This window comes from Mus musculus, chromosome X (assembly GCF_000001635.26).
Source record: "Mus musculus strain C57BL/6J chromosome X, GRCm38.p6 C57BL/6J".
In the NCBI taxonomy this organism is placed as follows: Eukaryota; Metazoa; Chordata; class Mammalia; order Rodentia; family Muridae; genus Mus; species Mus musculus.
This window is the reverse complement of record NC_000086.7, coordinates 130283183-130296715: the sequence shown is the minus strand read 5'-3', so window position 1 is coordinate 130296715 and position 13533 is coordinate 130283183. Positions and strand designations below refer to the sequence as shown.

At 36.7% G+C, this 13533-nt stretch overlaps 1 protein-coding gene across 3 annotated transcripts in view; it reads right to left on the bottom strand.

Moving 5' to 3' along the window:
* Positions 1-13533, bottom strand: part of Diaph2 (diaphanous related formin 2) — a 716167-nt gene that overhangs the window by 169119 nt on the left and 533515 nt on the right. For all 3 annotated transcript variants that reach the window (XM_006528581.4, XM_006528582.4, NM_172493.2), the window contains one exon: positions 6727-6862. In XM_006528581.4, coding sequence (XP_006528644.1) covers positions 6727-6862 — 136 coding nt within the window. The remainder of the gene's footprint in view (positions 1-6726; positions 6863-13533) is intronic.

Sequence of the window (13533 nt, the reverse complement as noted above, 5' to 3'; positions counted from 1 at the left end):
TAGCTATTTGGCCAAGGTATTTGTAAATATATTTTGAGTGAGTTTTATTTCTGGGAGCATGGGGCTGGAAGGAAGAAAGGGCCCCAACATCTACAAAGGAAAGAAGTATATGATCTAGGTTAGGGCAGACTTCCTAGAGAGTGTGCCTGTGCATAGCATTAACATGCTAAGAGATATGCATCAAAACTTGCTATTCTACACTATGAAGACTGATTTATTCTCATTCTTTATCATTGTACTAGAAGAAACAGATAATTCTAATTTCCATTTGATATTATATAAGGAATAGCAAAATCATTCCTGATTAAATAATATCTGATCAGAATCACAGCTGTAGTTTGCAATTTAAAAACATCAAGTTTTTAATGTAATCTTTTCCTATTGCTTTATGCAATTGTAGGTAATTTGCTCACTCCCATAAACAGAAAAAGAAAGAGATTTATTTACAAATATTTGGTAAGCTTTCTTTCTCTCCCCACATAACTAATGAATGGTTTTAATGGTTCCTAAGTTAATTATCGTCTATATCAACGTAAGCACAGGTTGTAGAATGTAGATTACTCCCAGCACTTTATGTAGTTCATATACTGTGCACACACAACTTCGAGCACATTTATTGATTTAGCATAATTTTTGCTGCATGTAAATTAGCTTTCTCCATTTTACATTCAAATAAATACTATATTACTGTGCATGCACTAATTATGATTATTTAGGAAATGGTGCAATAAATGTTAGTTGGATGAAAGAAATCACCTAATATGCTAAAATACATCAATATATAATTATCTATTGGTAAAAGTGTGCAGTTCAGAAAAAAATAATCCTCTTCTGTCTGGTAAATCTCTGGCTTGCAACTCACACTGTCTCTCTTCATTCCTTCATGAAATTTTTCCTCCCTCCTAGTACCTTCTTAAACTGCCACTGGTTTAAAAGCCTTTGAAGAAAGAATGAGCTGCCAGCTAACTCCTTTTTCTTCACCTTTCACTGTTCTTTCCCAGCTATGTCCTTGTTGTAGTCACCTCTTCTTTCTTGTGCTTCAGGTTTACTACCTCAGAAATCCCTGAAAGAATTCCTTCAATAGCCTGGGCTCTCCTCCCTCATCATGCCATAACTCTTGTGACTCACTTCCATGGACTTGCGTTGGCTGTATGTTCTCTTTCCCTCAGGTCTCCAAACCCAACTTTCTTCCTAACGACGGTAACCGCAGAAAATATTGGCTCAGCATGAAAGCACCGAGATTGAGAATATATCAAAAGACATCACTATGTACTAGGTGTGCATGCTCGAGTACAAAGAGTTCCCACCTTACAGTTAGTACTCACAATAGAGAAAAATAATGATATTTTTCATATTATATGAATAATTATTCATATTATAGAAGAAAGTCAGATACAGAAAGCCTCAATACACTGACAGAGATTATAGCCTAGGAAAGAATGGAGGCAGAACTTGAATTTAGGACTTCATCCTCTTCATTATTTTGTTATTTTTTCTCATGGTCCATTAAACATAGCTTACCTGAGGCCTGTTACTAGATGTGCTGATGTGTAGCTCTGGTGATATTATTCATCAAAATTCTACCCATTTTTCAAGGGGTAGCTCAAATAATATGCACAGAAAATACTCTTAGCCTTCGCCATGAAGAGTTGACATTTTGCCAAGCTAAATTGATTTTTCCCTTTGGATAGGCCTACAGAGCAAATAATCTCTATCATGTACTGGCACACAATTTACTAGTTGCTGGTTCAGCTTTATTAAATCTCTTTGACAAAACTGAAACCGTCTTGAAGGTGAGAACAATTTCTTGAGCATTTTCAGTATTCTTCAACGAGTATTAAATGACTCAACGGTATCAAGAGTGTTACTATGCTTAATTATCTCCTTTAATCTTTCTTGAAATCTACACAGGATAAATGTCACTGCCCTACATTACAGCTGAAGGAACTGAAGCATGAATAGACACAGGGAAAGGACCAGTGTATAAACCTAGGTGAGAGAGCTAAAATGAACACCTTCTTTAACAGAGCAATTGCTTTTTAATCACACTCACAAATTATGGCCTCCTTAGCATGAAATACCTATTTTTCTCATTTACAGTAAAAATATAGTTTCCTGTTTTCACTTTTGCCTTCTCATCCATAGGTTTCTTAAAACTGAGATTTGATACATGACATTTTAATGGTTTTATCTTGAATGTTAGCATTTATATCTTTATTTCTGAACTCAGTTGATTATATCTAGATTTCAGATAAAATCTTGTATAATTACTATGTTCTTTTTTTGAATAATTAAATCACAATATGTTTCTCTATCATAAGGGTATATAATTTTTCCAGGCAGATAATTATGTTTTTTTTTGATCTAGTAGTTTTATGAGTTCATGGAAGGTTTTTCTGTAATAGTTTGACATTTTCTTAAACAAACTAGAAACTGTTAAAAAGTACATGTAGTGTTAGTTAAATTTTAAAAAGATTTTTAGTTTTTTAAAATTTTGTGGAACTGGAAATAGAACATAGGTCTTGCATGTGGGAAACAAGGATTTGGCTATATCCCTTATTCCTCAGTTATTATTTTAACTGTATACATTTATAGGGCACAGTGATATATATATATATATATATCATAATGATATGATCAGAGTAATTGCATAAGCAGTTTTACAAGTTTTGATTAATGGATAAAATTTTATGTATATATGGTACACTGAGCTCTACCTTGACATATGACTATATTCTTCTTCCTCTTCTGTACCTTTCATTCTTATATTTTTGGTTGTGAGCCTAGCCTTTAATGGCTGAGCCATCTCTCCAGTCTTGTACCTTTCATTCTTTTTTTTTTAAATTTATTTTTATTAGGTATTTTCCTCGTTTACATTTTCAATGCTATCCCAAAAGTACCCCATACCCACCCCCCCAATCCCCTACCCACCCACTCCCCCTACCTTTCATTCTTAAAACTTAAAATGTACTGCATAATCTTTCAGAGATGTCTTTTTGTAACTTATTTTGAAGTACGAACACAGTCTTCATGTAAAATACTATTGAAATGTATAACAACAATAACAACAGCAATAACACATTTTTTATACATAGCTACAAGTTAAGTTGCTAATATTGAAGCCTACCATTTGCTTGATCTACATGTAGTAACAGCCCTTAGGAGAAAAATACTATTCATTTTCTTTTCAAAATTACATGTGTGGGTTGGTGCAGTCCCCAGGGAGATGAGAAGAAGGCATCTCATTGGAACTGTAATTCTAAATGTTTGTGAGCTGCTTGATGTGGGTGCTATGAATTGAACTTAGATCTTCTGAAAGAACAATATTCATTATTCTTCGCTGAGCCATCCATCTGGCACTGAAAAATGTCATATGAAAATGTATCCCTAATTCTCATGTCCCTCAAGCTCATCAAATGAGCATCAATGATAACTAAAAGAGACAATTAGCCATGTCTTGGGTAGATTTTCAGAAAAATAGTGAAAAACTGGTAAATACTTAGGTAAAGGTGGTATTTAGTTTCTTCCAAAGGAATGGAGCCTTGTTGTTATTCTTCTTGAACTCCGAGCCCCCAGAAATATGAGATAATACATCTGTTGTTTTAATCTCTCAGTATCCACCATTTCTAGTAATCTTCACTACTTTAATCTTCAAACAAAACCCTGAACATTAAGACGTCCTTCCTGGACACATGCTCCACTATGTTCATAGCAGCCTTATTTATAATAGCCAGAAGCTGGAAAGAACCCAGATGTCCCTCAACAGAGGAATGGATACAGAAAATGTGGTACATCTACACAATGGAGTACTACTCAGCTATTAAAAAGAATGAATTTATGAAATTCTTAGCCAAATGGATGGACCTGGAGGGCATCATCCTGAGTGAGGTAACACATTCACAAAGGAACTCACACAATATGTACTCACTGATAAGTGGATATTAGCCCAAAACCTAGGATACCCAAGATATAAGATACAATTTCCTAAACACATGAAACTCAAGAAAAATGAAGACTGAAGTGTGAACACTATACCCCTCCTTAGAAGTGGGAACAAAACACCCTTGGAAGGAGTTACAGAGACAAAGTTTGGAGCTGAGATGAAAGGATGGACCATGTAGAGACTGCCTTATCCAGGGATCCACCCCATAATCAGCATCCAAACGCTGACACCATTGCATACACTAGCAAGATTTTATCGAAAGGACCCAGATGTAGCTGTCTCTTGTGAGACTATGCCGGGGCCTAGCAAACACAGATGTGGATGCCCACAGTCAGCTAATGGATGGATCACAGGGCTCCCAATGGAGGAGCTAGAGAAAGTACCCAAGTTGCTAAAGGGATCTGCAACCCTATAGGTGGATCAACATTATGAACTAACCAGTACCCCGGAGCTCTTGACTCTAGCTGCATATGTATCAAAAGATGGCCTAGTCGGCCATCACTGGAAAGAGAGGCCCATTGGACACACAAACTTTATATGCCCCAGAACAGGGGAACGCCAGGGCCAAAAAGGGGGAGTGGGCGGGTAGGGGAGTGGGGGTGGGTGGGTATGGGGGACTTTTGATATAGCATTGGAAATGTAAATGAGCTAAATACCTAATAAAAAATGGAAAAAAAAAAAAGACGTCCTTCCTAGGTTTCATTCTCGTGTTAGAGTGGCTTCCCAAAGATTTTCCTTAAGGATGCCCTTAAGACTTCTCTCCAAGGCATTTGCAAACTGAATGTTTTCACATGATAGTTACCCATTGTAACTCTCACAAGCAAATCTGCTTTACAGATACATTTTCTTTCTCTGTGAATGAATATATTCCCTTCTGCAGAGCGCTCACCCTCAATTCCTACATGTAAGCAATCACCAGAAACTGTCAACTCAAGTTTTTGACACTTTTCTTGTGATGCTTAATTTTATATGTCAACTTGACTGAACAACATTGCCTAGAAATTTGGTCAAATATTATCCTTGTTGCTGTGAGGCTATTTTTGGAAGATGCTAACTTTCAAACTGACGGACTTGAATAAAGCAGATTGCATTTCTTTTGAAAATGTATCTCACTCATCAGCTGAAGACTCTACTAATACAAAAAGACTAATTTTACTCAAGCAGGAGGAAAAGCAGACTCAAACGTGGCTGTCCCCTGGGTTTTAGCCTGTGGACCTTCCTTGTAAATTATGGACTTGCCAGTTTCAATAAGCACATGGGCTAATACCTTAAAATAAGTCTGTCTTGGAACACAGAAAATACTACTGAACATTTGCTATTAATGTTGATTGATAGAGGCAAAGATAAGTGTAAAAATTCCGGAGTTACATGACTTCCATTCTATCTCAGTGCTAAATATCTGTTTGTGTACCCTATTTGCCAAACTTCTTAAATTGTATGACCTTCTGATTCTTTTCCAAACAATGAAATAATTAGTGTTCACAGCATAGAGATTGAAGGACTGATTTCATGCTTGTCTTGGAATGCAGTACATCTTAGAATGGTCCTTGCTATCTGATCAATATTTTAAAAGTGCTTGGAATTTTTATTATCTCTAAATATGGCAGGAAGTACTCCAATAAATATCAAGCATACTACTGTGTATCTTGATCAGATTTGGGTTTGCTTGTGTTTTACTTTAACCCTCTGGACCTCTTAGTGCTGAAGAGAGGAGAGAAGGTATATCTTTTCTCCCTGCTGTGAAAGTTACTTAAGGAAAACTACTATGCCTTCCATTCCTAACCTTTAAGTGCAGACACCTGTGTACTAATCACTTTTGCTTCTTTGCATCTGTCCGCTCATCATCCCCATTTGTTTTGAGATAAAGAATAATTCATTCTGTAATTGAATGTGGCCTTACATTTGTGATCTCCCTGTTTCTACTTCCTTTGTGTTGTCAATATAGATTTACACCACCATTCTGAGTATTTTGGCCTCTCTTCTTCAACATCTAATGAAGAGAAAAATCTACCTCTAACGTTCTTGTTAGCTGAAAGAACGTTTAGTGGATACTGCTGCGAATGCACCAGGAATGCCTACTTAGCCTCCCAGCTGAGAAAGATGCTTGGCAGTCCTTGTTTTTCCAACTGGTAATAGTGCTGTCAATATCTATTAGGACTTGGAATGTTCAAGCCCCCAAGGAGGACTGTTGTTACAGCACTGACAATAGATATATGCCAACAAAGTGAAGTTAAGGTCTGACCCTCATCCCCTCAGACCAGCTTTTCACTTCTCATCTCACTCTGTTCTTCCTCTATGATGGCCTTCTCTAGAACATGCTAGCATAACAAATAAAAAAAAGGTGTCAACCATACAACATCTCGTACTGATTACCCATAATTTACAGTGTTTAGTGTAGAGTGATTAGAAATAAAAATAGTAACTTGAGCAAAATCTAGCTGGAAAAAAAAAAGAGTAATTATACCACGAGTTTTCTACCAGGAACAAAATTACATTATAATTAAACAAATTTTAAAAATTAAATCACTTTATACTTTAACCATCAATATAAAATTCAATTGTAGTTATAGGAGGGATGGAAGTAGAACCTATGGAAATGCCCATGCTCCTCCATTCAGCAATATGCTCAGAGACCGTTGATATTCATCAATATATTACAATACATATTAATTTTAAGATAGAGAGTAACTAAGCTGTACCAAATGGTCCAGATACAGAAATCTTCGTGACTCACAAGCCCATGCGGCCACAGCTTATGCAAAGCATTGGGAGTGGTTTTGTACCTTTGTTTATGTCAATGAGTTGCTTCTTCTTCTTCTGGCGTTCCAGCTTCTCTTGTTCCGCTTTCTCTTTTGCAAGCTTTGCTCTCCTGCTCTTCTCTTCCATTTCCTTTCTCTTGTGGTTTTCTTTCAGTGCTTCCTAAAGACAAAAATAAAATTCAAAAAATTATGGTTTTTTCCTACATAGTATATAATAGAGAAGGTACACACTTTAAAACTTCTATAATTTAGCTGTGAGAAGAAATTTTCACAGCAGCCTCAGAATGTGGGCATATACTGTTTGTTGACAGAGACAAATAATTCCACTTAAGACATCTCTTCTGGAAAAGAAATATTTGAAATATTTTTTCAGTTATTATGTGTTGTGGCAGGAAAACAGGGTTATCTATGTTATGGGTATAACAATAAAAATACCTGCTTTATTGTTAAAATGAGCTACTTTTGATATACAAGCAAACTAAGTATTTCATCACTTATTGAATGTTTTCCTGTTATCTGAAAAATGAGTTAAAAAAAAAAACCTCCCTCCTAGGATATTTGTGAAGAGAAATGAGTTGTGTACTTAAAGTGCTTCCTGCAGAACTTAATACATTCTAATCAAGGTATTCTCGTCTATGATGTGGAGGTGGTTGTGTTGTTGGAGGAATGATTACATCTAATGATTCAGGACGTGAAACAATCACCTGCAAGTTTTAGAGCTTTTTATATGCTGAAATTGTTGGAAATGATGAAACAGATTTCCAGATCTTTGACATTTATGGAATTCCAGTGAATCCTGTACACGATAGCTGAGAAATGTGAAGCAAAGTGATCAGATGAAATAATGTCAGCCTCTTCAGAGTTCAGAGAAGTCACTATTTTAAAGACACATCAACTACCTTCATTCCTTCATTCCTTCATGCTCTGTTTCTCCTGATTATGATTGATGGATATACTACATAGCATGGGCATAAACTTTCCCTAAAACTATAAAAAAATAAGAAAATAAAGAAAACCCCAAGAATAAGAATACATTTATGATACTTTCGTCTTGAGAGTCTCAGTCTATACTGAAATATTTTTTCTTCACGTTAAAGGGTATAGTAGGGCAAAATCCTCCTGTAAACCCCTCTAAACAAATTTCTTGGCTTGAAAGGATTGGTTTCTTACTATAAAATCCAACTGATTTTACATCTGTGATACCTAATACTCTGGTTAGGCAAAATCCTCTTTGAATTAGGCTATGAGCACACAACTTTCTGGCTACTGTAGAGAGATTCAAGGATTCCTTCTACTATCATTTTGGCCAGATAGAGGATGATGGTGATGTAGGGGTCCTATGCATTGGAGGGTGTTTGATGGCATCTTTTCCCTCCAGCCACTAGATGCAATTAGCATCTCTTACAATGTGGCAACCAAATAAGTCTCTTGAGTCTACCAAATGTCACCTGAAGGGCAAAAATACCCAGATTGAGGTTTCAGAAAGAAAATTCTGAAAACATGTGACCAGAAAGTATTAATCCTTAGATGGGCACACATAAAACCTCTTCTAAGACTAAAGGAATATCTTTATGGCAATATCAGAATGGAAGAAAGACCTTAAGTGCTTGAAGATATGAAGAAGGGCTGTGAAGCCTTGTCTTATGGGTTTCCAGGGATGCCACCATTAGTGGGTTACTCAGACACCAGTGAACAGCTTTACTTCCATCCCCTCACAAGCAGCCCTGCTTAATCCCAATGTGTTATGGGGCAAAAAGGAAAGCAAAACCATAAACTGTAAGAAGGTCTTGGTGAGAGGTGTGGAAGCTGGTGGGGATAAGGAGGCCAAGAGAAGACAAAGGAATTAGTGTGACTAAGGATGTAGTACAATCATGTATGAAATTGTGAAAAGATGAATAATAATTAAAAACTACTCAGTGCTAGCTCAGAATCAGATTGCCATTTCTAAATGTGTAAACTTCTAAATGATTTTAAAGTATTTACCCAAGGTCAGGAATTTATGTAATTTGAAAGGTAAGTAGATAATACTTATCCTTTCATTCCATGTTGAGTGTTTATTTTTTTCTTAAAGGATGAGGGAGAGGACAATGTCAACATGTCACCAAGAGCACAGGAAACATAAATAAAATAGAACTTAATCAAACTTAAAAAAATCATCAAATGGCACTGTTGGTACACAGATAATAAAATAATTAACAATTAATTAGTTAATAAGAAAATGGCACAAGAAAATGAAGAGAAGTTCTGAGAATGGGAGAAAATACATGAAAACAATGTATCGGATAACAGTATTAAAGCACTGAAGTAAAAAATATCACCCAAAAAAGATGGTAAAATATTTTAGGATCTGTCAAGTTATACCTCAGTACAAATGAATATATAAAAATCTATACATTTGATAAAGTCCAGAAAGTGTAAATTGGCTTTTCAAAAAAAGAAGATAACAGTACAAAAGGCATTATGTAATTTGGTCTCAAGATGAAGAAGTTGTATGATTTCTGGTAAGTTACATAAAAGGAGGTAAGCAGCAGAAGAGAGAAGCAGGTCAGCATTTATGTATATTGGCCTTGTTATTGTTAATATTGTTATTTTGTTATTGGCCCAATATTTCATGTGCTGAATGAACTGTTGGGAATTAAGGGGGCGTGAGGGAAAAAAAGGGGGAGGGAAGGAATGCCTGCATCCGGCCAGAGTTCCTCCTGTGGTCTGTGCTCTGGGCAGGAGTTCGCGGGAGGGCTGCCAGATGCTGTCCACTTGGCCCCGGGTGGGCATCTAAGCCACTAACCCCAACTCGACAGGAGCAGGTGAGGTGGACAGAGGGCAGCCCCCCATACCAGGGGCCCGGGGTCAACACCCTCAGCACCAGGGTTATGGGAGAGAGGGCTGAGGGAGAGAGGTTCACACGCAGGCGAGAGTCCTGTGTTCATCTGTGGTTGGAGCACAGGAAGGCTAGAAACAGCTACAGTGGGCCTTGATGAACAGAGACAGTCTATGGTTTTAGAGCTTTTTTGTAGAAAGGCAGGGGGAAGAGAGAAGGGAGAGAGAGAGAGAGAGAAAGAGAGAGAGAGAGAGAGAGAGAGAGAGAGAGAGAGAATATGGCCAAGAAGAGAGAAAGGTGAAAAGGAGAGAGAGAAAAAAGGCTAGAGTAAGAGGTTAGAGAGAGCAAGGAGAGAGAGAGTAAGAGAGTGAAGAGAGAACGAGGAGAGAAAGGTGGGGCCAAACAGACCCTCTTATGGTGGGTTGTTATCTTGTCCTTGCTAGGTAAATGGGAGGAGTCTAGTCTGAAGGTCAGAAGCTTGGGACATTGTCTACGTGACTACTAGCCACGCTTCTCCTGTGGGGGCTGAGGGGGTGCTAACTTCAAAAGAAGCCTTGAGTCCAGGAGACTTGAGGGAACGCCTACAGTCCCATGTTGGTGAATTATCACCACTGGGTCCTGGGGTTCACCTCTCAACTCGACTGGAAACGAGACTGTCTGTGCATAGCCCAGTGCCCCACTCTGAACAGTCACCTAGATCCATGTGGGCTCTGATATTGTCAATTGAATGTGCTATTGCAACTGGAAGGCTTCACAACAAACTTACTAAAATGGAGAAATAGCCTGTTTACTTTTTTGTTATTCTTCTTGTAACTTCTTCCTTCCTTTACTTCTTTTCTCTTTAGTGTGTGTGTGTGTGTGTGAGAGAGAGAGAGAGAGAGAGAGAGAGAGAGAGAGAGAAAGAGAGAGAGAGAGAGAGAGACCTGTATAGGCTGGCCTTGAACTTTGTATGTAATGGCAGAAGACTTTGAACTTCTGATCATTCTGTAGCTACCTCCTGAGCTGAGCACTAAATGTTGGGATTGCAGGCACAGACAGCCTACTATCCCACTAGTTTAAGTTAGTAGTGCTTGGGACTGCACCCAGAGTTTCTTTCATGAAGCCCTCTACCTACTCAGCTACATCCTTGGTCCTCTTCTAGCATCCTAAAATCCTTGGGATGTCAAAACAGATAGTGTACTTGGAATGTCAATGGATCTGCAAATAGAGGGTAGTAGCTCCTTTCACAGAAGTTCCTGCACTTGAGCTAGGCCGATTCCCTCTATGTGTTACTTCACCTGCATGTTTATTTGTAAAGTATTGTTATCAGTAAGTTTGTAAATAATGTTTCCACAGTACCATGAGCTGCTTTAGGAAATTACTCTAGCCTAAGGATGGATGAGTTCAGCGACACAAACTAAAGGCTGGACCTGGCTTCTGAAATGGGGAGGGAAGCAGGCCTGGGGGGTAAGCCCATATACTTTGGGATCTGCTACTATCTCCAAGTGCGTAGTGTCAGAGTTCAGATTATAGCACACCCAGGTATTGTCCACAGTGGCAGGATACATTGTACTCACTGAGAAATTGCCCTATCTTTTGAGGTCAGAAACGTCTTCTGCAATGATTCAATGATTGTTATAGTATAGAAATATATTTTGGGTTTTTTTTTTTGGATTTTTCCTATATGTGTGTGTGTGTATACATACACACATATATGTATATAAACATGTGCATATATACACACATATATGTGTATATATAGATAGGCTTACTCTCATAATAATTGCAATATACTTTGTGCCAGATGTTTTCAAGACATAGTATCTCATCTCTATAAATAGAAGAGCTCATTTAAGGGTTATTCAACCTCATTTACAAAACATGAAGCTTTAGCTCACACTAATAAGGGTGCCATGTTCAAAGCCACACAAATGCTTAACTACTAGAACCACTTATAGTTGCTTGGCATCCTCAACTATGTTGATGTACACTATACCCAAGAGAAACTTAAGAAAATTATAGCCGGGTGGTGATGGCGCACGCCTTCAATCCCAGCACTCGGGAGGCAGAGGCAGGCGGATTTCTGAGTTCGAGGCCAGCCTGGTCTACAAAGTGAGTTCTAGGACAGTCAGACAGAGAAACCTTGTCTCTAAAAAAACAAAACAAAACAAAACAAAACAAAAGAAAGAAAAAAAGAAAAAAAAGAAAATTACAGAATACTTGGCTATATTTCAAATAACTTTATAAATCTATGTATATTCTGTACAATATTTGGGACATATTTTTACCAAAGGAAAGATACAATCCCCAGCACACCCTGATACTAAGTTATTATTTATCTAAAATTCAAGTTTCACTGGATAGCTTGTATCTTATGGGTATATATATAAGTGTGTGTGTGTGTGTGTGTGTGTGTGTGTGTGTGTGTATTTCTTATTTTTCTTCTCTTTATTTTTGACAAAAGTTTTGATATATTGCTCAGGCTAGAATTCACTGTATAGCCTATACTAAGTTTGATCCTATGATCCTCAGGATTCAGCTCCCAAAGTGTCAGGATTACAGGCATGTGGCACAATGCCTGGCCTACATCTTACATTTTCATTAGATAAATCTGTCAGTCCTTTTCTCAAGCCTTTGCTAATTTTTCTATGAATCTTTTGATTTACTAGTCTATTTAATGAAGTATATAGAAATTACTATATTAATATGCCCAAATCTGAACTGTTTTGAGATAAGATAAATGCTGATAGAGATGGGCCGTATGTTTTTTAATGCTTTGAATCATGGTACTTCTGCAACATTCCTCACATATTTCTCTAAAATATATATTTTATAATGAATACAATTCAAAACAATGAATTCATATAAAACATAACTTATATAATTGAAGATGGTAGACAATTAGGTAATCACTAATATCGGGGACTCTTAAAAATGCAATTTGGCAGCTATGCAAATAGATTACATTTCTGGATGAAATGGAGGCTTAAATGAATATGTAGCAAAATATTCAAGAGAATTAACTATTAAGTCCATCAATCCTCATAACAATGGTTTCATATCAATTGCCTTTAATTACAGTAGAGTGAAAAGTAAGAAATTTCAAGATCTGTTTAACTTCTAAAAACGCAGGAGCTGATAATAAGGGAGAAAACTCTACAGAGGGATGCGTCCTTATCACCTTCATTATTACAAAACCAAAAAAAAAAAAATGAGCAAAAACAGGAGGAGGAAATTAGGAACATGCTTTGTTTAAGGATGCTAATTAAAAAATGTTTTTATAGTAACTTCCTACAAGGTAAGAAATATGTTCACAGAAAGAGATCTTCGTTTTATTAGTGCAACTGTCTTTTAAGAATCAGTATAAAGAATGAAAGGAGAAAATATAATAGATACTATGTCTAAAATTTACTATGAAATAGTCACCAACTTAAATTTATACCTGTCAATAAAATCTATATTGCTTTGCTGAAAATGAATGAATCATCTTAACTCCCTTACTGATCATAATGACCAGTGGAGTCCTAATAAGTAAAGATGGCATATACAAATACATAGCTCATGCAAATGCAACAATTTTCTAGTTATTACATAAAGATTTAAGAAAAACTATTAAAGCAAAAAAATTTAAAAGCCATATAGAAAGCTATATTCTATCTATCTATCTATCTATCTATCTATCTATCTGACTGTCTATATCTATCTATCTATCTATCTATCTATCTATCTATCTATCTATCTGTCTATCTATTTATAATGAGGTAACCAACCACTTTATGATTGGCTGTAAAGCCTAGTCCACCGGGTAAAATGAAGGATGTCTGTTTCTGTGAATTCAACTAATATTCCATGTTTGTGGAGTTCACATGACCCATAGTATCAAAGTATCACTGAATTTGTACCACTATAACTCTATCTATCTATCTATCTATCTATCTATAAAACATAGAATCTTCTACTCCTCCCAAAAGCCATAGTTAATAAATAAAAAGCTGGGATACCTATCCTTGGGTTGTTGGAAGTCTTGGAGACTT